Source organism: Prionailurus viverrinus, chromosome A2 (assembly GCF_022837055.1).
Source record: "Prionailurus viverrinus isolate Anna chromosome A2, UM_Priviv_1.0, whole genome shotgun sequence".
NCBI lineage: Eukaryota > Metazoa > Chordata > Mammalia > Carnivora > Felidae > Prionailurus > Prionailurus viverrinus.
Window position 1 is genome coordinate 11,727,541 of NC_062562.1, and position 25,732 is coordinate 11,753,272.

The 25,732-nt window shown below is 50.4% G+C and overlaps 1 protein-coding gene across 3 annotated transcripts in view; it reads right to left on the bottom strand.

Moving 5' to 3' along the window:
* MED26 (mediator complex subunit 26) overlaps positions 1-15,014 on the bottom strand; it is a 52,792-nt gene extending 37,778 nt beyond the window's left edge. For 2 of the 3 annotated variants that reach the window (XM_047841649.1, XM_047841650.1), the window contains exon 1: positions 14,682-15,014. In XM_047841649.1, the coding sequence (XP_047697605.1) occupies positions 14,682-14,753 (72 nt within the window). In that variant the 5' untranslated portion in view covers positions 14,754-15,014. Of the gene's footprint in view, positions 1-12,463; positions 12,876-14,681 lie in introns of those variants that run through there. The other variant, XM_047841652.1, reaches the window with a different exon arrangement.
* Between the last annotated feature and the right edge of the window lie 10,718 nt (positions 15,015-25,732).

Sequence of the window (25,732 nt, forward strand, 5' to 3'; positions counted from 1 at the left end):
ACAATAGGTTTACAACCTTTCGGAAATATGTAACCACTCCCCTCCCCCCGCCCCCTGACAACTGAGTCCCAACCCTTAGACACTTCACTTCCTGGTTCTTCTTTCCCTCCCCATTTTGTGGGCTTATTTTTTGTGGACTTTGCAATGAGCATGCACCAAAGAACTGAAGTCTTTGTGTTACCTCAAGGAACACACATGTGTTCAACCAGACTTTTTCTCTTACATGGACATAGGCAACTACCTGTAAGGCTGTAACCTCTGTAGTATTCAGCCAATGAGGAACCAGGGGAGGGATTTGCACACTAGGAGATAAATTGCCTGCTGTAACTGCCCCAACTGTGCCCCTGTCCATCAGACACCTGTTCCTGCAAGAATGTTGATTAAACCCTAGCTTCCCTGTGCTCTGAGTCCGTGTCCCTCCTTTGATTGGGGTAGTGGGCTTATTTCTCACAGGGTCTAACTTCAAACCCTTGCATATTAAATACTTTTTTTAAAAATGTTTTATTTATTTTTGAGAAAGAGAGAGAGAGAATGTGAGCAGAGGAGGGGCAGAGAGAGAGGGATACAGTGGATCCAAAGCAGGCTTTGTGCTGACAGCAGACAGCCCGATGCAGGGCTCAAACTCAGGAACCATGAGATCATGACCTGAGCCCAAGTCAGATGCTTAACCGACTGAGCCACCCAGGCACTCCTAAAATACTTCTCTTTCTGTTCTTCATTCCATCTGTCCATCTGCCCATCTCTCTTTACTTAGGAGGGAGGCTCCAAGGATATCTATTTAGTTGTTAACAACATTAATCAACCCAGACTTAAGAAATGAGAAGGCTTTCTTCCCTAAGAGGAGACCTCACGAATGGAGCGAGCAGATATAGCTCGGAGGCTCTAGAGACATTAGAGACACCAAAGCTGTGTGCCTGGGTGGGGGTTGAGAGAAGAGGATGGCTAGGAAGGGACAGGAGCCCCATTCTGCGCCCCTATGCCAGCTCAGGTGCAAACTCCTCCCCCACCTCTCATGTGGAAAAAGGCAGCAACAGCCCCCAGTCCTGACCCAAAGCACAAGTAATCCGAGAGGCCCTAGAAGTGCTCTGTCCTCAGGTGGGCATGAAAATTAAATAGAAATTTAAAAGTCAGTTCCTTGGTCTTACCAGCCACATGTTAGGTACTCATGATCCCCATGTGGCTCACAGCTACCTTACTGGATAGCACAGACGGAGACCATCTCCATCAGGACACAGTGCTCTGGAAGGAAGCAAAGACCTCCACAGGGATTCTCCTCTCCTCTCCTCTCCTCTCTGCAGCGCCCGCCATATTGTCTCATGACGAAAGCAAACGCTCTTGAGGTCAGCTATGCAGTGACCAGGTGACTAGCTATTTAACCTTGCTCATCTATGAAATGGGATAATACCTAGCAGAGAGCGAGGACACATTAACAGCTGATGCTTTGGTCCTCCAGTTTCTATTAAGGTCCAAAGATTAAGAAATAACCTTTATGAAGATTACACCAAAAGACCTTGAGCAGCTGATGTGTTTAGCAAGGCTGCTCACCAGATTGAGTGGGATCCAGCCCCTCCCTGGCTGAACTCCACAGGCAGGTCTATTATCACTGATAGGATTATTCTCCCCTTTCTGCAGGGCCTCCGCATGGACAACCTCCCTCCCACTTTTGCTCACCTATAACAAACAGTACCCAGTCCTTCATGGTCATCTAGGTGACTACACAGAAGCTGGGCACTGTCCCTGCCACGGATGTGCTGAGCCTCTCGGGACACCACCAAGAGATGGCTCCCATAGCCCCAAGCCACAAATAAAGAAACTGAGCCTCAGAAACATTAAATGGTTTGCCCCAAGGCCACATAGGCAGAGGCCAGAGAAGGAGCTGAAGTGGCAGCCCTCACAGCTGGTGTTCAGGGTTCAGAGCCCCCTGCTGGGGGGAGTCATCGCGGCCTGGGCCTGGCCCAAGAGAGGGAGGAGGTATATGCTCTCCAAGCACACCCTCCCCCTTCCCTGGGTCCTGTCACCAGCTTACAGAATCCCGAGACTCCCTAGAACTACGGGACACACAGGGGACAGGCTTGGTGCCAGAGTGCTAACTATGCCACTACAGTTCCAAGAGAACAAACATACCACGGGAGGACCCCGAAAGGCTGAGGTCTGGAGAGGACCAAGTACTCCTATCAGGAAGAGGAGAATCCTCCAGGGAACCAGCCACCCCAACCCCCACCCCAATACTCATGAGCTGAGCACTGCCCTGCCCAGGCCCCACCAAACCTGAACTCTTACTCTAAACCCAACTAGATCCTCCCAAGTTAGGTACTGCTTGTGCTCATCTGTCACTTGAAATTAGAGACGGACCCACATTGGTTCATAAACTGGTCACTGACTCTAACAGAATGAACAGGCTCACTATGCACCAGCAAAAGAACCAAGGCGGTGGGGGGGGAGGCGGGGGATGCGACACAGGCATGCTAGATACGTTAAAGATGCTATGAGAAAGATCAGACCAGGACGCCAGGAACAGCCAGAAGACAGTGCTCCTGGAAGATCTGGCCCTGGCCTTGCTGGGGGAGGCACCCTGGGCCCAGAGCCCAGAGAGGCAGATAGGAAGGGAAGGAGGGAGGAAGAAAAGGGGGAAGGAGGAAGAAAAGAGGGAGGGAGGGGAAAAAAGAGGGCAGGACATCCAGGTGTGGGTACACAAGCAGGTCAGCAGCTGAGCGTGGCTAGAGCAGCAGTGGGGGAGAGAAAACGCCTGAGCCAGACACTGGGGCACAACGTTCTCGGTTGATTCCATCTAGACTCTCTTGATTGCAAGTAACAGAAAAGGCAGCTTAATTGAGCCTCATCCAGAAAAGAAGTCAGTGGCTCACTTAACTGAAAAGTTCAGGGTAGGACTCGCCTTGGGCCAGCTGGGACATGGTGACCTAATCTTCCCTCAACTCTCTGGACAGGTCTCACTCCTGGGCAGGATGTTCCCAAGCAGGAGATTACAGCAACAACCAGCTCATATCTTCCCCATTCACGTCTACCCCAACTACCCCAGCAAAGTGCTAAAACTTTCATAGGATCTGATTGGGTCATGGGCCCATTCTCAAACCAGTCACTGGCCAGGAAGACACAGCCCCATGATTGGCTAGTTCTCAGTAACTAATCATCCAATAGGCATGGACCAGAGGGGAAGGACAGGAACTGGCAGCTGGATGGGCTGCCCACTACCAAGCCTGTGAACTGTTAGCTACCCTGTATATCAGCACCTGGGGCACATCTGCACTGGGGCCACATCCCATTCTCAACAGCCTTCCTAAGCAGCGTGTGTACATCCTCCTGACAAAACTCAGGCTGAAAACCTGACCTCATCCAAGGCTGCAAGGTGAACAGCAGAATCAAGATTCCAGGTTAGTTCAGTCTAATGACAAAACCCAAGTTTTCCTACCCAAAGACCGTTTTCTCCACTATATGCTACCTAAAGGACTCAGACTTTATATCCAGTCAGCCACGAAGCCCCTACAGAGAGGATGAAACGTCTGTGTTTGGGGACATTCACTCTTTGGCTGGTGTGGAGGAGAGAGCAGGAGGCAGACCAGCTGCTAAGCAGCTGCACCAGACCTCCCTGGAGATCCCATTTTTCGGGAAGGGGGCTGCCATGGGAGGCGGACCCCAGGAGAACTCTGAAGTAGCCCAAGGAGTGGTGGCACCACCAACCACCACAGCATGGCACAGAAAGGCAGGAGGAAAGAAGGTGCCTCCACTTTGGAATGGGCCTTCTGCACATCCAGGACAGCAGTCTGTTGGAGAGAGAGAGTTCAGGTGCTGTTGGAAGCCATGGCTCTAAGAACACCTGGGGAACGCCTTCAAGGCAGACAGGGTCTTGGGCAGTGCAGGGCAAAGCCAAAACACTTGGGGGTAAGGAGGCACCATGGGCAGGGGTTTGGAGAGAATGGAATGGCCGACACAGCAAGGTGCAAGGGGGACAGGGGACGACGGGCACCAATCAGTGTTAGGCCTCAGGCCTGGTTCACTCCTGCAGAGGAACATTCAGCACAGCAGAGAACTGAAGACAGCACAATGACCCAGAAAGACAGTCTGGAATGACAAACACAAGCACAGCAGATGATGCCACTTCTATTTCCCAATTTGGGGAAGCCCACCACCCACCAGATAGAAAACCATGTTCACGGTCATCCTAACACAGGAGTTTCATCCTCAGGGCGACAAGCAGGTGCCCAGTCTCCTCTAGGAGGAGCTGACAAGCAGAATCACAGAAACCCTAAGACAGCCCTGGCCCCGCCCCTGCCCCCGCCCATTTCCGACCAGCCACCTGGGATAACTATAGCAGTCTGGGGGCACCTATTGTTTCTGTCTGAACTGCAGACCCTGTCTCTACATGCTCCTCTTTGACCTCCTGTGGGCATGGCCATTTCTTCCAAGGCCCCCTCACCCCCAAGCCAAGCCAGAGCTGATTCTCCAAGAGTTTTCACACTGGAAGCAAGTGTGTGAATCCCTTCTTCAATGGCCTAGCCTTCAAAAAGTCAAACTCTGAGGCTGCTTCATTTCCCACCACATTGGAGAAATCTGTCCACAAGGCAGACAGAAAGAGAGACACACACAAACAGCACTCTGACTCAGTGATGGGGTGAGAGAAGTTACAAGCAAAAGCAGGGCAAGCTCACATAACACTTGGGAGGGCGATGTTTCTTGCCCTTTGGTGAGAAGTTAGGCTCCTGCATTCAGTGCCAGCACTGGCTTGTCCACCAATCTTCAAGCTGAGAATTTTAAATGCTTGAGAAGCTCCGTTAAAATAGAAGTGAAAGTGAAATAACCATTCACAAACCTTTCCCCCCATGATCATGCCTGAACTAAAACATGTGGCCCACTTCTGTCACTGCCAGGCTGCCAGCATCCAGCAAAGGGGGAGCAGACATCACCAACTTCAGGTGCTTGCTGAGAGCCACCCCTCCCCCCCACCCCAACAAACAGAGGGAAAAATGGAGAAGGCTGTGAAGGATCACCTGACCCTACCCTTCTCAGTTAACCTAAGGGGAAGAAGCCAGGCCCGGAAATGCAGGTACCAGTTTCCGGTTACCCAGGTTAACCAAAGGGAGGGGACAAGCAAGAGGAAAGGGGCAGAACGATCAGATGTGAAGAGACCATCCAGTGTCCATCCATGCCTCTGGGCCAAGAGGACAGAAGTCCAGAGAACTCGGCTCTTGCCTGGGTCCGGGTGCCGCCTCACAGCTACAGGAGGCCTGTGTGAGCCCGGGGCCTCCTGGACTGCACCACTTCCCCTGCCTGCACCAGGTGCAGCACCAGGAGAGATGATGGGCTTGGGAGAATGAGCAGCACTGTGGCAGGCTCTCTTAGATTCCCCAAGTGCTCCTCAGCCCAGAATGGGGTAGAAGCTACAAGCCGGCACCTGCTTTAACACAAGGTAAGAGCAAAGTACCCAAGTGTGACTGCGGGGAAATCAGAATCTGTGGGTGGGTACTCAGAATGCCATGCTGTGACCTCCTATCATCCAAACCACTCCATTGCTTACTCCAGGCCTTACATTTCAGTTACACCCATTTTGTTTCTGGACCCAAGTCTCCCAGGCCAGCATGCCCAACTATTTGATGGTATTATCACACCAGAGTGGTGATTAAACCCACACGCGCCCAGGGGACATTGCCAGCTTGTTCTCCATACCACTACCCCCTCCCACAAACAGGACTCTGATGTTTCCTGGGAGCATCCCCTCTATTCTGGGCCGGTCTGGGTGGAACCAACACCAGGGGTGAACCAATCAACACAGCCTACTAATTGCATCAAAGCCCATAGATGGCATCAGAAAATGTGTGCTGGGACTTCTGGGAGAGCATCACCTCGTCTTTCTTCCCCTGGCTGATGGTCAAAGAGGGTGAATCCCAAAGCTGCAGGGGTTGGAAGGACAAGGAGGACACCCCACTGTGCAGAGGGAACACTACAAAAGAGATGGAACAAAACCAGGGCCTCACCTGAGAACAGACTCACCTCAGAGCCTTTGAGTGGCACAAGCCAATCAGCCCTTTCACATTTGAGCTCCCTCTGGGGGAGGCTGGCCAACAGAATACTTGAAGCAAATGTGAAACCATCAGCAAAAAGGGTAAACCGTTCCTATTTTATATCCTACACACATCACTGGCACTTGACCCCCACAGACAGCACTAAAAGTCAGCTTGCCAACTGCCTGCCTGGCACAGTTGCAAGATGCATGGGGCAAATAAAGTTGGGAAGGGTCTACCTGACGTGGCTTCCAGAAGGGCTGGCCTTAAGAAGAAGAGGGCAGTTAGTTACCTTGGGGATCACCTGGGGAAAGAGGATGTGGCCACCACCCCATATGCCAACCTGAGCCGGACCAGGGACCTGATGGCAAGAGAGGTCGAGAGAGCTAATGAACCCAGCCCCGCTGTGGGCAGGCAAAGCTGCGGCCAGCTTGGTAGATCAGGTGGTTACCCAGAGCCAGGTGTGTGACCAGAGGTGCAGGTAGGGGATGGGGCCAAAGGTACAAGTGCGGGCAGGGCAGGGGGGGCTACCGGTGCCTGGAGGAGGACTGCCAGGCCACCTACCGGGCTCTTGTTGTGAGCTGGGCTCACATACACCTAAGTCTTCCATGAGAAGATCACAAAATCCCCCACCACGGAGTCAAGGCTGGCCACAGCCAACCACTTACAAAATCACTCTGTGCCCACAGTGGATGGGTGACTGGGACCGCCACAGCAGCCACAAGGCTGACTCACTGCAGGGTATGGCCTGGAGGAACCATCACCCATTTTTTGACCCTGATGAAACCCAGGGAAGCGGAGCGTCCAGAGAGTGTCTCGTTTGTCACGTGACCAAAAGGGCCCCAAGGCAGCATTTGAACAGTATCTCCAGGGTCCACAGACAGACAGGGATCTAAGATCAAGAGTCATCTTTTTTCCCTGTCACAGGGGTAAAAAATAACAGCCAAGAAATAGAAGGGAAAAAAATGCCTCACGCCTTTTCCTCAGCCAGTTCAAGAGACAGCACAAAGCATTTCAGGTACAACTTCTCTCCCAGCCTGGCATAAAAACATCCCGTAGACAAACCCAGCATAAAGACCCAGACTCTGGCAGGAGAGTAGAATGCTGACCTTGTACCCACTACTGCGCTCTCTCAGGTGTCCAGGGAGGTGGTGGCAGGTGGGTGAGGACTGGGCAGGAGGGAAGGATTCCCGATCCCAGCGTGATCCTTTCTAGCTGTGTGTCTGCTGGGTAAGTGCTGACAGTTAACTCCCGATATTGGCCCTTTTCACAGGAAGATCAACAAGCTTCTGAGCACAGGCTTGCTATGGAAGCCCTAGAAACATGGGGATTAACTCGTGCTCCACTACCAAGGAGCTCGCGACCCCAAGGAAAATGCAATCAACAAGACCGGTTATCAGCAGGAATGTAGGGTTTTTAAGTTATGTACAGTGCCTGAGGGAGACGGTCTTGGATTAAAGCAGGAAAGGTTTCTGGGAGAGAATAGTAGCGATGACAGAAGGTCACAAATGTGAGGTACAGAGAGTCCCAACCTAGGTGTCGCACACAAACAAAGAAGGTTAGCTTACAGATTTAAGTAGACGCCGTTTTGATAAGATACAACTTCATTTCAAAGCATGACTAGATTAAGAGTAGCTTCTTTCCTTGAATTGTCTCAAAAAAACAGCTACTCAAAGTACACCTGTCAATATATGCAAGTTCCTGAATATTTCTTTTTTTTTTTAAGTTTACTTATTTTTGAGACAGCACAAATTTATTATTTTTGCGTGAGCACACAACTGGGGGAGGGGCAGAGAGAGAGGGAAAGAGAGGGAATCCCAAGCAGGCTCTGCGCTGTGAGCACAGAGCCGGACATGGGGCTTGCCCTTATGAACCATGAGATCATGACCTGAGCCAAAATCAAGAGTCAGACACTTAACCGGCTGAGACACCCAGGAGCCCCCTGAATATTTCTGATCACAGAACTGGATCCTGACAGGCAAAAAGGTTAGGAGCCATTAGGCTAGAAGATTTCAAAGAGGGAAAGACTGTCCCAACTGGGATGGAAATGGAAACACAAAACAACATTTAAAAACACTTTGTATTTATGAGGTTAAACCACAGAAGACACAGCGGAGTCCAAATTCCCTCCGGGGCACTTCTTATGTAGGAGGCAAGAGTTAAGCCCACTGCTTCTGAGCCTACCAGCACTGGGTATAGGCCCATAGCCTCCTCCACGACAGTGGAGATCATTAATCTCTGCTCTCTCCTGAATGGAAGATGGAACATCTACCTCTAGGACTAGTTCAGAGAGCAAACAGGAAGCCAAGCGCTCCACACTGTACCTGGCACATACTAGGTGTTGGGTAGGCTGCGGCTATCCGTTTTACAGCCTCCAGCAGATGGATGGAGCCAGGGAACTTCCTTGCAGTCCCAGGAGCATTCGAAGGCTCTCGACCCCACCTGCCTGGCAATGACACGTCACCTGATACGACCTTTCTCCTTTTTAGCAGGCTCCTCATGCCATCACAGGACCTCCAGGAGTTTTTGGGCAGGCGTCTGGGGGTCCACACAGAGGGCCCAGATACATGTGCACACCCACTTGGCACAGTGGTTCTGGACTGTCTTGAGCCAGCTCGGACAATAATCAAGAGCTCCCCAAGTGCAGCACGGCCTCCCTCCAGGAACTCCTGCCTTCCCCTACTAGGTTTGCCTCGAAAATCCACACAGAGCAAACCTAACCCGGGGTACAACAGCTCTTCAAATACTTGAAAGCAGACCCCAGGTCCTCCAGAGAGCCTGACACTTGTCCCCCTCCCCTCCCACTGCTGAGAGGGCAAATTGTTCAAGGGTTTGCCAGCTATTCGTCAAATTCTGTCTCCCTCAGATCAGAGATGAACCAAGAGCTGGCTTTCTGTATGTGACTGTAAAACTTTTCACTCTGAAAACAAACTATACAGTGCTCTAGAAGTCATTTCATGCTCTTAAGAATTCTGAACTACCTTTGAATAAGAAACATGAACAACTCCTCCATTTGGACCTACGAGCTATAGCCCTGTAAGGCCTCCCCTGACGCTGATCCCCACCCTCCACCCCAGACTGCCCACATGCACATTCTCTTCCTGTTCCAGGTCCTTCAAGGGTAGGGGCTGGGCATCTCCAGGTCTGCACCCTCCACACCCAACACCATAAGCAATGGCTAGAAATGTTTATTCAACTGCTGAGCCACCTTTTTCAGCTTTACCACATTTCTCCATCAACAGTATATATCAGTTGACAATTGAGATGTTAAGTGTATGGCCTCCTCAGACCTGGAATTCATTCAGAGAGCACTTTTAAACACCGCATGCAGAATATTGGTATGTCTTCCTTATGCAAGAAATACTCCCCAGTTCAAGGAATCAAGGAATCTCCATGTCAATACTAGCTCAGTGCTCTGAGAGCGAAAAGGGGGAGTTTCAGATGGGGGCTCCAAGTCTGGGCACTAGAAAGACCAGGCTGAAAACGCACTGCCTATGCAGTCACTCGCCAAACCACAAACTCAGTCACCCACTCCAACAACCAGCTGAGGGGTCCCAAAGGGACCAGACAGACTCAGGACAGCCTCCCATAAGGGAGAAGAAAGGGGCACAACTTCTACTGATGGAGACAAAGCCCCCAGCTTCCAGAAGGCGATTTACAGTGGGGGTTGGGCAGGAGACATGCCCACAGAACTGCAGTCACCTAGGGACTGGACTGAGGCCTGGTTCCAGTTAAACTGGAGCTCTGTCTGAGAAGATGGCTTGCAGAGACACCAAAATCGAGGCACAGGTGAACAGCTCCTCTCCTTCACCTAACCTCAAGTGCATGTCCTGCCACACGCAGCTACATCTTGAGCCCAGGAGCCCAGGTGACCATGGAGTCTTCTTACAACTGTATCAGGACAAAGGCCCCTTCCCACAAGCTGATCTTGGACAATCCTCCAGGACTCTGTGACTTCCAGGCAGGACAACATACTATGATTACAATTAAAGCCACTTCTGAGGACCACCAGACCTCTGTGAAGACAGAATGTAAAATCCACCTTCTTCTAAGGGAGAGAGTGAGTCAGAACAAGGACCCACACCTGCGTCTCAAGTGACACTTATTACCTGCCTGTTTCCCAAAGTCATAAAATGCCACACTGCTCTCTTCTTCACACACCGCGGCCACATACGAAGAACAAAGACAGGAATGTCACTGCCATTTGGGCAACCAGAGTGATCAGAGAGTCCACGCGTTTAGATTTTATAACCTTTAACGTGTTGGAGAGAATCAGAACCAACAGCCTTCCCTTTTACAATGTGTAACAGTCCTCCTTTCAGCAGGATCAATGATGTTTTAAGTTAACATCATGAGTGCTTGTAATCTTGAAGCAGAAAACAAAGCCAGCACACAATACTCATGAAAAGTTCCACATCAGTTGGCAATTGCCACACCACGATATGGTCTGGCCCAGGATTCTGTCCCTGACAGAAACCGTACGATGTTTCCAGGACAGGCTGTCTAACATCATCACCTTGTTAGATCTCTCACAGGTAAACCTAAACCGATTTGTAATCTCATATAAACTTATGTAGGACAGAAAAGGCTCCCGCATCTTTTCTTACCAGCTCAAGAACACTGACCTCTTGGGCCTCTTCTCAAGCCATCGCTCCACCTTTGAGAGCAGTGTGGTGGCATTTAGAGTTAGAAGCACTGTCACTTAAACTTCAGGTAAGTCCCTAACTTTAGGGCAGTCACCTCAAATTAAGTCAGTAAGAAACAAAAGCGTCTTGTCCTCTCCTGACCATGGGAAGCACCCACTTAAACAGCACCTACTGTCTTTATGCTGTTGGTTTCTATGCCTGCAGGAAAGGGAGATCAGTTGCTCACCATCCCTCCCTTACAGAACTGTTGTGGGGAAGCAGGAGACCCTGTTCAAATGCTGCAGAGTCAGGTAAAGCATGTATCTCTGAGTAGAGTTCTGGTATCTGTGAGAATTTTGTTATTTTAGAAAGTTCACATAATGCACCTCACATTAAAAGAAAAAAACTTTTAGAACAACTCATGTGAGCCTCTGCTACCCCTTCCAGAATCTGAACCCTGGATCCGGAAGGAGCCTTATGGGTGCATACACCAGTTCCCAGTCCCACTTTGTACATGAAGACCCTGCAGCCCAGAGAAGCTGGGTGGCGTCTTAATCTTCTAATTTCCTAGGGGGGGAAATTATCATTCTTGTGTGTCTCTCTCTGCAGAGGCCCTTTGGTCACCTCTCCTTGGCGCCTGACGTCTGCATAACTGTAAGGAAGAAAAGTCATTTCTGAAGTTTCCTGCCAGAGAGCCTGATCAGTAGGAGGCCTTTACACAGACATCTTGGGCAAGTTCAAGTCCCCTTCTCCCCCAGTGCCTTCTCTGGCCGCTCCCTGTTCTGATTACAGAGATGCTCACCTGCTTTGTGCAAGGCCTGCTTTGTGCTATTATTCAACTTGTTATGGGGTTACAGTATCCACTCCACCGTCTCAGACCTATTCTATCCATGTGCCTCACGGTTCTAGAGAGTTCTGAATTAGAATATTACACGACTAAACTTCAGCACATATAGCAAGAAGGATGCGAGGATTCAATCAGTTTAACCAGCACTTAGCACCCTAAAGCGCCTAATGCTTCAGCCCTGGAGAAAGAAGACAAGAAACAAACCATGCTCACAAAGCCTACATTCTGGTCAAGAAGGCAAAGCCTGAACTTCCATGAAACGAGGAGTTCCAATACAAACGAGAAGTTCATCACCTGCTGAGAAGACTGTGCTTGGGTGGATGGACTCCCAATTTCTGGGCAGAGGAAGAAGGCGTGGCCCTTGACTGTACCCACGAAGACTAAGCGGGAAGAAACGCGCACACTGCGCTTCCGAGATTTTCAACACCCTGGCTACATACACCACAAGGAGAGTAAGGCTTAGATTGTTCTGAAAAACTGTTAGTCGCTTTTTGAAAAGAAGTGTAGAGGATTTACTTTATTACTGAGTTGGCAGAAATTATTAACTCAGAGTGTGCTGTTGCAGAAATTCAAATACTCCAGAGACTGGAACTGAAAACATACAGACAACTTTTCCCTTAAGAACTCCTTTGTCAAGGAGATGGTCGGTAAATGTTACTTTGTTATTTCCCTAACTTCTCAGCTACTTGTGGATATTAGGTCAGCTGCCCTGACATTGATTTTTCAAGCAAAAGCTAAGTTTGTTAACCATAATTGCATGCCCATAGAGGTAAGCATTACATGACACAATTCCCTGTCGCTTCTCTCAGAAGAGGTTTAATTTTAGTGTTGGCTCTTCAACACTGTCCCCATTTTTTTTCCATGAGCATCTTAAATATGTGTCAACTAACTATCCCAAAGTGGAGTTCATAATTGGTCAAGGTAAAGAAAAGCAGCTGGGTGCCGGCACTGCCTTCTTGGAGCTACCTCACACTCACCTGAGCCCAGGTCAATCCAGAGAAACTGCAGAATTATGGTCGCACCACCTCTGTCGGCAACCTATTCTGCCACGGCTCCAGTTTCTATATGGGGTTTGCTTCAAGCCACGCTCCTGTCAAAAGGTTCTAACAATGCTCATAGATGGTCACTGGCAATGGCAGCATTTAAAGGAGGCACTTTCCTCATCACTCGTATCCAGAGACAGTTTCCCAATTCCATCCACCACGCTCACATTTAGCAGGACTCTATGCACACCCATCACTAAAGTCCCCCCCAGACAAGCCATTTGACATGTGAACCCCATGCCATTACAGCAACCATGGGCTCCTATGAATGAACACTACTGTACACACTAAAATACAACAAAAATGAGATTTGTTTCCTCTCCTGCTTCTGGCTAACCCCCCTTCCTCGTTGCCCTCCTCTCCTCTCCCCCTAGGAACCCTTTAGATTACAGCCTTACACAATACTGGAACCTCTGAGGTCACTGCCCTACCTAATCTACAACATATCATGACTGCCTGTCAAAGCGCCTCCTGATCCCAAAGCTCTCCTAGGTGGCATTAAGGATCAGTGCTAATATCTCAGCAACCTCTCAGATTCCCCGAAGGCAAACAAGCACGTGGAATTCAAGAAATTACACTCCGGACAAAAGATGCAAAAGTCACCAAGCTTTCATTTTTCATGTCATTTGTTTTATTCTCTAATATTTCAGTCTTAGGAACTGCAGCGGCTCCAGTTACTGCAAAATATTCTGGAAGGTTTTATATAGCTTGTGCCTACTCCACCCCCAAAGTCATAACAAAAATGTATACAACATTTGTTGAAGACAATTACCACCAAGTCGATCTTAATGGGGCCTGAAGACTAGGAACAAGAGGATTACTTATGATACAAAAACCAGAGACTTACAGACACCGTAACTCCTCAATTTCTACCAAAATTATACAAGCCAATGTGAATTATTCCAAAAATACCAGGCTAAAGCACAGCCCTAAGAGTAATTAGTCAAACCAATGTAAAGGAAAAACAAAAACCCTACAGTGAGAGAAACCGGAGTTACCTGGCCCAGGACAAAAAGGTTTTTTCCTTGCATCTCCAGCATATTAAAAAGTGATCTCAATGGCCACTTCCTGGTCTCCCAGCAAATGCAGGGGCTCATCTCATACCTGCCACAACATCTTCCTACTGCTCAACCTGCTCCTGCCACAGGAGAAAATGACCCCTACTGCCAACAATCCCTTTGAGAAAACATGAGGGGAGACACTACGAGTCTTCCCCTACACACGCGAAGAGGGGCACAGAAGATCCCTCTGCAAACAGTAGCCTCGGTGGAGGACCATCTAAGAAAGCAACACCCTGGGGTTGACCCTGACCCTCTAAGTGACAAGCCACCAAGCCGGAACCCTCAGGTGGGGGGAAGTAATAGCCGAAGGAGCGTTCTTGAAGAACAGGAAAGAAAATCACCACCTCTAATTCACACCGAAAAGCGGGGCTCTGGCTTGGTCAGAAGACGCAATGGGCATTTAGGCCTAGAAAGGCAACAGGAAAGATCCCACCCTCCCCACAATCATCTACCGTCGGCAGCGATCCCAGGAGGGACTCGGCAAAGGCATGTCCACTCGCAGAACCAAGGGGGGACTCTCCACGCGCCCTGGGCACCCGGCTAAGGGCAAAGTAGGCTGGGGGCGGGGAGGGGGGGTCCCTCTGAAGCCAGGAAGATGCTTCCAGCCGGGAGAAGAGGAAAGGAGGACTTTCCTGATCACCCAGAAGGCCGAGACACAGGCGGCACAGGCGCCCGAGTCATACCCCGGACACCAGTTGCTCCACAGCCTTTCTCCCTCCCCTCCCCCCCGCCGGGAAGACTTCCCGGGGGTCGCGGGTCCCCGGGGAAGGGCAAGGCGGGTGAGCTTCGTAAGGAGCAGTAAGGGTCATACATCTGGAGCGGAAGAAAAGGCAAAGCTCTGGCCTCAGTTCCCTTCTGCTCCCTCCGCCCAGGCCGCACGGAAGCCTCGGCCTCACGTACCCAGCGCCGCCAGACTGCCTGACCTGCCCCCGGCTCGGGCCCGTGGGGCGAGAGACCGGGATGGCAGCGGCCCTCGGGGGCAGGTGGGCGTCGGGCGGGTTCCCCGGAGCCCGGCGGGCGAGGGGCATTGGGGAGGGGGAGGGTCCCGGGCCCACGCGGCCTCCGTCCCGGCCCGCGCAGCGGGTTCTTACGTTGCTCTGGGGGTCGATGGCCTGCAGCAGCCGGTCCCTGATCTGCTGCGGAGACGCCGGAGCCGCTGTCATTGCCTGGGCGAGGCGGGGGGGAGCGGCCGGGCCAGCGGGCGGGCGGGCTGAGGCGGGGGACGGGGGTCACTCACTCGCCGGCCTCCGGGAGCGGAGCCTCATGTTCCCCGCGGTGCCGGGGAAGGAGGGGGCACGCGGGGTGGCGGAGAGGGGAGCCGGGGCTCGGGCCCGGGGCGCCACCGCCACCGCCACCAGAGGAGGAGGAGGAGCCACCGGAGCCGCCGCCGCTGCTGCCGCCGCCTCGAGAACCAAACTCCAGTGAGCTGCCCCTGCGCGGAGCACTCTGGGTAACCCGCGCCGCACGCAGCGTCGGCGCCACGCTGAGGAGGTTGGGAGATAGGGCGGGCAGAGACGCCGGGTCTGGGCGGGGCCGCGCGCGAGCCACGCCCCGCACCCCCACGCATGCGCGCGCAGGCGTACTGGTCCGCCGCCCCTCCCCGCCCACCGCCTGCCGGAGGTAGCCGTTGGGAGGCGGTTGGGCGGGGCAACGGCCGCCGCTTGGAGGCCCCGCCCCCGGCTGGGCCCTGGGGAGCTGAGGTTTCCGACGGAAACGGGCGGTGCGCGCCGAGTCCTTGAACCTGGGCACTCCGATCGGCCGCCTCAGGGTTGGCGGCGGAAGGACTCTTCGTTGGGGAGAAAAGCCTTCCCCGTACCGAAGGAGGTGACGGGAGTCGTGGGCGGGAGAAGTTGACAAGTTTTCCGAGCCTGGGGTCCCCAGTCCCTCGATCGCCGTTCCTGGAGGCGAGGGAGCCAAGTCCACGTTGTGATAATGCGCCCGGAAGGGTCATCTTTAGAAGAGCAGAGGGATGCCCCCACCCCTCCCGAGGGCGGGGGTCTGCAGTGCTTCGCGTGCTGGGATCACCAACACATGAGACAGCGAAGCGCCTCTCGGGAGAGCCCTCACTCCAGCTAGAAAGCCCCAAAGCCAGCCCCTTGAGCCCACCGACCCCCAACGTTGCAAACGTGTGTCAACGCCAGGGTTTCTCATCCTGGGCACCAGTGACATTTGCGGCCGGCTCACTGTTGTAGGGGCCGTCCTGTGCATTTTAAGACATTCAGCATCCTGGGTTTCTACCTACTAAACGCCAGGAGCACTCTCTCCTCCAGTCAGGTCAACCAAAAATGTCCAGTCATCGCCAGAGGTCCCCTGGCAGGCAGAACGTCCCCTGTTGAGAACCACTGGTTTAAAAGACCCACCCTGCTTTGCGTGGAGATGCTGCAAAAAATGAAACCCTCATTCTCTGAACAATACATTTCACAAAGGAAGAAATTGAGGCCCAAGGTCACCCAGAGTTACAGGTCAAACCCAGAATTAAACGTCAAGTCTAGGGAGTCTCTTTCCCATCTCCACTTTACTGCCCTTTTTTTTTTTTTTTTTTTTTTTTTTTTTTTTTTCACTGCTCTCTGCTAGCTCCAGCGCTCGCTCTCTGGAAGCCCTGTTAGAAATACTGTTATGAGAAGGGGTGAAAAGGCAGGCTGAGTGGGTTATTAGCCGCAGCCTCCGGAGAAATAAATTTTTTTGTTGTTACAGGAAGACCTAGATTTAAAACAGGAGCGAGGCAGCTGATGAGAACCACACACGCGCCTTGGATCTGTGCTACACCTGTGAGTCTTGCATTTGTCATGCTTCTGGGAAGCGTTTTTGCAAAAACGGCTGTTTCTGCACGTGGTTGTGTCTGCTTCCTTCTGCACATGTGAAAAGTTTTACATCACACTTGCAGGAGAAAATAAACATGGGCAAAAAACTTCTTTTTAATTTACTCACTCTCCCTCCTAGAATGAGGTGCTTTGTGTACATGGTCCAGGTTGGAAACCAGCCCATTTGGAGATACTCTTTATCTCACTTCAGATAAGCAAAATAAACAAGCTCTCCCTCCAAGCATATTCTGGTCCTGCCTTTCTTTTAATTTCTAACTCAGATGTACAGTCTCTTATTTATTTTTTTAATCAAGGATCACATAGACATAAGCAATTTGTTTTGCATGGGCCAGGTCATTTCAGAAAAAATTTGGAAAACACTCAACTTACCTGCCCTTTTTAAAACTAAGAGGCAACATTAAGATGACTGAATTCTGTAAGGGCACTGACTCCACTCAGTGTCCCCATTAGAACAATGCCTATTACGTATTTTTGAAATAAGTGAATGAACATGTCACCAATACATGACAGCTGTATACACACACCCAGACAGAGGTATTAACTGTTCAGTTCCATAGATGGGGGACACAGTGGGGCTCCATAAATATTTAACGAAATATTAAGTATAATACTATAAACACATTAGGATGCACCTATTCATGCAGATAACTATATATATATATATATATATATATATATATATATAGTTATCTGCATAGTTTTAGTTTAGTTATATATATATATATAGTTTTATTCCACATTTAACATATATGTAGTAGTGAAATTTAATCAGATCGCCACTCAATGGTAGTCTTGAAAACGTTAGCTTCCCTTAGGTCCAAGACAGATACTGCAGTTCACCTAGCAAGACTTTCTGCTTCAAGGAAGAGACACTTGAAATGGCTCCTATCAGTCACACAAAGGCAGGGCTCAGGGTAAATCCCCTTTGCTGTAATGGTTCTTCTTCAGCAATGTGTCCTTTAAGTTAGGTTCAGAGGACATCCACCCCACTGTCCTGAGAAGACAAGACATTTTGTGCTTGTAATGCCCCTGAAAAGGCTGCCTTACCTCCTAGTGAGGTGGCTCCCCAAAGGGCAAGAGGCTCCGAGCCCATGACTTGCCCTTGCCATGGGAAGTGGCAGGAGGGTAGTTTTAGGAGCCTGAGCGTAGAGCGTCCTCAGCCAAGCTTGGAGGTAAAGGGAGTGGGCTCGTTTTACTGTAGGCCCAAGCCGCATAAGCAAGGGCATCCCAGAAGGGAGCTGCGAGCAGGCCGGTTCACACAACTACTTAGGACCAATCTTCCACAGCAACACCACATGGTGGCAAGTAATAACAGCAGGGGCTCGCCCAGCGGACTCATTTCTGAAGTGAAAGGAGGCTGTACCCCCTTTAGACACCTACACCCCCTGGGAGCTGCACAATTTAAAGTTACTGGACTTACCCCAATAAGGTTATGTGAGGCCTTCGATGAATAACAGGAAAAATGTGAGTAAACCACCACCCTACTCGGACCCCTTTGTTCACTCTGAATTTAACATCTGGCGGGAATTTTTAAAAAACGCTGTCCTCTGTTAGCTCCTTCAGCCCTATCAGTGATCTCGGAGGTGGGCTTCAGAGTTCTGCTTGGCTTTGCGGCAAGTCCTGCTTATTCTAAAAGCGAAACCGATTTCAATTGGTTTTGAATAGTCCCCTGAAAGGTCACTGCTCTTAGCAAGGGCTTCAAAGACAGACAAGAGAACACAAATAATTTCACTGTGGGTCCAAGTAGGGGGATGCAGGCACAGAGCCTGCTCTGGAGGATCTAGTTTTGAAGCCAAGCGCAGGAAACAGGTTGGGGGCCCAGTAATACAACACCATAATTGTATGGTCTGAGCAGAGCAGCAGGTGCACCAGGGAGGGCAAAGCCACTGTGGATAGGAACACTACGAAAGATGTTGGACAGCAATTCCAAATGTTCATACCCTTTGACCCAGTATTTCACAACTTCCGAAATGTATCCAAAGAAAGCAATCAGATGTAGACAAACGTGTACATATGGGGAAGTAGACGGCAGCATCATGCGTACGGGCAAACAATTAGAAGCAACCCAAGTGTTCAGTAAAAGCAAAGTATGTAAACAAATTAGGGGTCGATTCGTGCAATTGGGAAGGTTACGGACAGAAAGGGACCACAAGATTCTCTAACTCCACCTGGGTAGTGGTCTTGTTTTATGGTATACGCAACGTGTAGAAATTCACCACGCTGTACATGACACTTTCAAAATAGATAAATAAAAAGATACACAGACCGATGACAGATAATCTAGGCACTGAAATCAGTGCTGAACAACATGGGATGCTCCCGATTTCATATTAAATGTTAAAATGCAATATATGAACTATATATCTTGCGATCATCATTTTGGTTTTATAAAAACATGTATACTTCTTGGACGTGATGCACAGAAAAAATACTGGAACGAAAGAAGCCAAAATATTTACAGCCGTTATCTCTGACAGGCAGAATGCCAGGTGATTTTTCTTATGACATTTGTGCCCGAAGTTCCCCATTTTCTAGAATGAAGATGTGGTGTGTCCTCGTCCTCTCATCCAGTGCTGGGGTTATTCTGACCTCTAGTAGCCTCCAGCCATCATCTTCTGACTCGGACACAGCTAATCAGAAGCGTGCCCGTAATCTCCAAAATCCTGAACGTGGATTTGCCATCAGGCCTCCTGACGGATGTCCATCTAAATCCTAGCAGTGTGCATTTTGCCCACTGCCCCACTTTTGAATTCTTCTTAGTAATAAGAGAATGACATTTGTTGAGTCCCTGCTACATGTCAGGTTCCACACTGAGGGCTTTACATGAGGACCCAGATGAACCCCTCCGGACAATCGGGCCCCTGTGTCAGTTCCCCCTCTTGACGCTTGATGGCAGTGGGGGGAGGGGTGCTACAATTTGCTCTAGAGAATGCAGTGGAACCATGCTCTGCCCGGTGTAGGTTAAAGCTTTAAGAAGGCCTGGCAGTTACCACCCAACCCAGCAAATCCACTCCTATCAATCTCCCCAAGAACACTGAAAACCTACACTCACAGACTTGTACAGGTAAACGTCCACAGCAGGACTATTAACAGGTACAAGGTACAAACACCAAATGTCCACCAGCTGGTGAACAGATAAATGAGATGTATATCCACACACTGGAATATTATTCAGCCATGAAAAGGAAACTAAGAGAGAGGCGGCATCCACCTGTGCAGTCCTGGGGGCATAGAGCTGCCATGTCACAATCTAGTGGCTGTGCTAAAAGGCACTTTGGCAAGAGCTAGTGACCCAAGGCCTCTGTGAAGGAGAACAAGGTTCCCGGTGACAGAGAACACCAAGCCCCATATGCCTAACCCCAACAGGCTGGGACAACCCAGGTGAGGTGCCAGGCAAGTGAGTTGAGAACCTCTTGGGGCTCAGAGCTGGCTCCACTGTGCCCCAGCCAATTTCCTGCCCAAAGAACTGTGACTCCTAATAGTAGAGGTTTTTAAGCCACTTAGTACTGGGGTCATTTGTTACTCAGCACTAGCTAAGAGAGACAGGGTTGCTAATGTAACCTCAAGGGACACATGAGGAAGATCCGGAGCTTAAACAGAGAGGAGAGGGGCGCCTGGGTGGCTCAGTCGGTTGAGTGTCCGGCTTCAGCTCAGGTCGCGATCTCACGGTTCGTGGGTTCAAGCCCGTCACTGGGCTCTGTGCTGACAGGTCAGAGCCTGGAGCCTGTTTCGGATTCTGGGTCTCCCTCTCTGCCCCTCCCCCACTTGCGCTCTGTGTGTGTGTCTCTCTCTCTTTCTCAAAAATAGATAAACGTTAGGAAAAAAATTAAATAGGGAGGAGACTCACACACAGCCACGTCACCAACAGTGCAGCTGGGATTCCAGACGGAATCTTTCTGATGCGGAACCATGCTCTCCGGCCCTCATTGCTACTTAACTCCTCGGCCCCTCCCGCCTGGTGTTGGTCTTTGGCCGTGTGTCTCCTGTGTTTCTGTCCTCTCCTGAACCCGTGCCCTGTCTCATTCTTCTCGCCTGCTGACAGTTCTCTCCTCTGACCTGCTGCACACACACGTCCAGGCAGCTTATTTTCTTTTAAGCTTTAATTACCTTCTTTATTACGCTGACCTTCAGCTAAGTACAGGGTAACAAATAATCACACATAAAAACAACACAGTGCACATAGTCTTGACACATACACTTAGGCATGAAGAAAATAAAGGATCAATCTGCCTCTCTTTTGATTCCACTTTTCCACTACTGCCCATGCTTTTTTCTAGTAGCTGCGGGAACACTCCTACGGATCCCTTTCATTCACCTTTAATTCTTTGGAAGGCAGACCAGGTAAATACGCTTGTGAAACTGTAAAACTGATTTTGTCTGCTTTTGGCTTACGGTCATAAAATTATTCTCGCCTTTTTTTTTAATTAAAAAAATTTAATGTTTAAATTTGAGAGAGAAAGAGAGCGCGCGCGAGCAGGGGAAGGGCAGAGAGAGACGGAGACAGAATCTGAGGCAGGCTACAGGTTCCGAGCTGTCAGCACAGAGCCTGACGTGGGGCTCGAACCCACGAACCACGAGATCATGACCTGAGCTGAAGTCGTCCCTTGCCTGAGCCACCCAGGCACCCCTTGCCTTTTCCTTTTTTAAAAAAAGACCTCCAAAAACTTGCCAAAATTGTGTTTCTGAAATGTTCAAATAATCTCATCATTTGGCCAGGTGGTCTAAATCACTTGTTAGATTAGAGGCTATTATGTATTACATATGCATACATATGTAAATATTATACGTGCAAAATATAGAGAATATATTATGGTTTCATATTCTCTCAGTTACTCTGGTGAGGCAACGAAATAAGATCAGTAACTGTTCTAATGATCTAGTGAATGATTTTGATAAACATTTTCTTTAAGCATCTCCAGAAATAAGATCAGATCACCCTTTCTACCTCAGTAAAGGAATTGCAGGATAAGGTCAATTTATTGTAGCTTTTTCTGTTCCAGATGGTCTTGCCGACAGACAGTTTGGATCTTCTTGCCCCCTGCTCTAAAAACTCAGGGACCTCGGCTCACGTAAACCCTTGGCCTTGTGAGCCACGCCCCCTCACGGCACACACATCACATGCTACAATGTGGCACACATAAACGGCCCATCTTCCCGACCAGCCTTATTCCTCACCGTCCCTAAGTGGGTTTTCTCCACTCCTGCACACTGGTCACCTAGCTATCCAACCAGGTGGCCTGGCCCTTGCTTCTCAGAGGAGTGACCTGGCTAAAGTCACATGACTGGATTTTAGACAGGATTACGACTGCAGCCCAAAGCTCAAGGGTCCCAGACTGGCAGAGAAACGCATGAACCAAATCAGCTGCAAGCCACTTCCCCAAGGAGCAGACAAGGGCCAAGGGACTGATGTCAGAAAGCAACCAGGAGCAGACAGGAGCCACAGTCAAAGGCCCAAACTGGCCAATGGAATGTCTCAGAAACAAAGGCACAGTGTTGTGCCTCAACCCAGAAAGCAATGTGATGCTCTAGAAAACACGCCCTACAAATACTGCAGGCTATATATACAGAGAGCGAGTGTCAAGTCCTGACGAGACCGGGTCCTGAGCCATCGCTGTCACAGACGGAGAAACTGAGGCACAAACAGGACCAATGACCTCTCCCCAACATCACTGGCACGGGAGGGACAAGGGAACGACTCGGAGCGCAGGCCCACGATCCCCTCCCCGCCGTTGCCAAACCCCATAGCTCGAAAAGCCCAAAGAATTTCTTTAAGTTTGCGCCAGGCCCGTGTGGTTGACAAAGGCTGTCTGAGGCCGTTCCACCTTTGTCTGTCCAGCTCTGTGTGAATGTTACGAAGCCTGGCTACAGAAGTGTTATTTTTTGATGAGGGAGCGCGGACAGCCCAGATACCTCGGGGTATCGTGTCACGTATAGGACACGCTGCTGGAAAGTGCAAGTTCTGAATCCGGAGCTGGCTCGCGTGCCCCGGGCCTCCGGACACGTCTTACGGATAAGGGTGGCCTGAGATCCACGTCAGCGAGCAGGTGGAATGAGCCCAAATAAAGGTGTTTGGGGGCGAGCGGGGGGTGGGGGGAGCAGTGCGGCAGCACAGGAGAAGGGCCAGGGGACGAGGCTGCACGTCAGCTCTGCTGAGGACACCGGGAGACCTTGGGCAAGTCACTTCCCTGGATAGGCCTTCAATTTCCTCATCGGGAAAAACGGGATGACGGCGATCCTTTGGACACCCCTCGAAGTGCCAAAGCATTGCGGTGATGCCTAAGAAAGCCTGGCGGAAGGGCTCTGAGCTTCTTCTGTTCGTGCAGTAAGAGATACGGTGCAGCTTAGGAAAGAACCCCACCCCCGCCTCTGACACACCAACCACACCACGGACACCGCGTGCCAGGTCCGCTACAGGCACATCTCACACAACGTCACACCACAGAAAATTTGGACGAAAAGGGGTAAAACCAGGGGACCATCTGTGCCCCAGCTGCGCCGCTCCCCCCTCCCCAGTGGCCGGGGCTCCCTCCCTGCGTCATTCTGGCAACGACATGGTTCATTTGTCTTAAAGTGAATCTTTCAGAACTGGATTATTGCACCTAACCGCTTGCATGCGATTCCCTTACCTCACTTAGTACTAAGTTTCACAAGGAGCCTTCTGGAGGCATGAGCAAGCAGATGTCCTATTTGAAAAGGGTCGGACCAACAGCCCAGGTAACTGGGCCTGCCTCTTACCCTAAGAACGCCCGGAGCTCGCCTAATTCTCAGGCTCACGGAAGAGAAGTACAGAAAGGACAAAAGTTCCATCAGCCCCATTTGTGCCTTTTTCCTTTTTAGCCTCGAAACGTGGTGGTGGCTTTCCTCACACTTCCTAGATGCTCTGATGTTTACATCTTTGTGAGTTTTTTCTTCGTTCCTGATTACAAGAGTAACAGATCTTTGGTACAGACAGTCAAGTACAGCAAAATATAAAGTAAGATTTAAAAATCACGGCCTGGGGCCCCTGGGTGGCTCAGTGGGTTAAGCATCCACCTTTGGCTCAGGTCATGATCTCATGGTTCGTGAGTTCGAGCCCCATGTCAGGCTCTGTGCTAACAGCTTGGAGACTGGAGCCTGCTTCAGATTCTGTGCCTCCTCTCTCTCTGCCCCTCCCCCGCTCACAGTCTGTCTGTCTCTCTCAAAAATAAACATTAAAAAAACTAAATTAGAAAAAATAAATAAATAAAAACCACAGCCTGGGGCACCTGGGTGGCTCAGTGGATTAAGCGTCCGACTTCAGCTCAGGTCATGATCTCACGGCATGGGTTTGAGCCCTGCATTGGGCTATCTACTGTCAGCAAAAACCCCCTTCCAATCCTCTGTCTCCCTCTCTCGGCCCCTCCCCCACTCGTGTTCTCTCTCTCTCTCTCTCTCTCTCTCTCTCAAAACAAATGTCAACTTAAAAAAAAGTGTTAAAAAAATAAAATAAAAACCACTGCCTGATGGGTACATGTGAAATCAAGCACTAGTCTCCCTTTTTGTGTGTTTATAATTTTCCAGAAGAAAGTTAAAGACGAAAAAAAGAAGTCACACAGCCAGGCCTGTTTGTATGTGTGCTGTCTCTGGCTGTTTTCACACTGCAAAGGCTGGGTTGCACCATTGAGAAAGAGACTGTGTAGTCCTGCAAAGCCAAAAGTATTTACTGTCTGGCCCAGTGTTAGGCCTGATAACATCACCCCACCCCCAACGAGATCCTGGCCATAATACAATACTTGGAACCTGTAAACAAATTGTGATACATGGTAAGAGAGAATTAAGGTTGCAGATGGAAGTAAGGGTGCTAATCGGCTGACCTTAAGATAAGGAGATTATTCTGGATAATCCCAGTGGGGGGGGGGGGGGCAACGTAATCACAAGCGTCCTTAAATGGGGAAGAAAAAGCAGAATCAGAGGAAGATGGCATCTTGACAAAGACCAGAGCAGCCACTGCTGGCTTGGAAGGTGGAGGGAGGACAGGGCCACGGACCAAGAAGGTGGACAACTTCTAGAAGCTACAGGCAAGGCAAGGAAACAGATTCTCCTCGAGAGCCGCCAGAAGAACCCAGCTCTGCCAACACCTTGATTCTGGCCCAGCGAGACCCATTTTGGGCTTCTGACCTCCAGGGCTATAAGACCACACATCTTATAGTTGCCACAAGGGCAACTCCTACAAGGCCCCGGATGAAGAAAGCTTACCACTCTCTCTTTTAGACGCGGCTGCCCCATTCGAGGTTTCTGCAATGAAACACACTTGAAATGTAGCTACTCGTTTGACTCAGCAGTCGGGTTTTTAATTTTAGTTCATTTGAGATGGACACTGAAATAGCCACATGTGGCTAGTGGCTACCGCACAGCATCACTGCCTCAAAGTGTGGTCCGGGGACCAGTGGTACAGGCATCACCTGGGAGTTGGGTGAAATGAGGAACCTCGGCCCGTGCACCCCACCCCCACCCCTCCCACCCCTATCTGCTATTCCAAATGCACACTTTGCCAAGACCCCTAGGGGATTCATGGGACATCAAAGTCTGAGATGCTGAGGTCAAAGCTATCATCCCACTCACATGCAAATACTTCACTACGGAACATCAGGAAACAAAGTCCGTCTGCACCAGTTGTTAGGGTCGGCTTTCCCGGACCACGGGGAGTTCTCTGAAGTTTTTAATGCCTCGAAGCACACTATTAGCCAAACACATGGACTTCGCTGCTCCTGAACCTCTACTACAGGGCAGACCTTTGACCATCTATTGTGGACTGAGCTCTACCCTCTCAAAATTCATGTGAAAGCTTTAACTCCCAAAGTGAGGGTTAACCCTACCTGTGGGGATAAGGCCTTGAGAGGGGTAACTCAGGTTAACTGAGGTCATAAGGCTGGGCCCCTGATCCAGTATGGCTGGTGTCCGTGTCGGAAGAGAGATGCACATGCGTGTGCACAGAAGACAGGCCGTGTGAGCATACCGCAAGAAGGCCACCATTTGCAAGCCAAGGGGAAAGATCTCACCAGGAGCCAACCATGCTGGCACCTTGACCTGGGACTCCCAGCCGCCGGAACCGTCGGTTGTTTAAGCCGCCCGGTCTGTGACTACAATACTACCTCATTTAGGCTTCACAAAACCCCATCAAGGTCTTTAAAAATTTTTGTTTTTTAAATTTCTTATTTTGGGAGACAGAGAGCAACAGAGTGGGAGAGCGGGGGGAGGGGCAGAGAGAGAGGGAGACACAGAATCCCAAGCAGGGCTCCAGCCTCTGAGCTGTCAGCCCAAAGCTCAACGCAAGGCTCGAACCCACCGACCGCAAGATCACG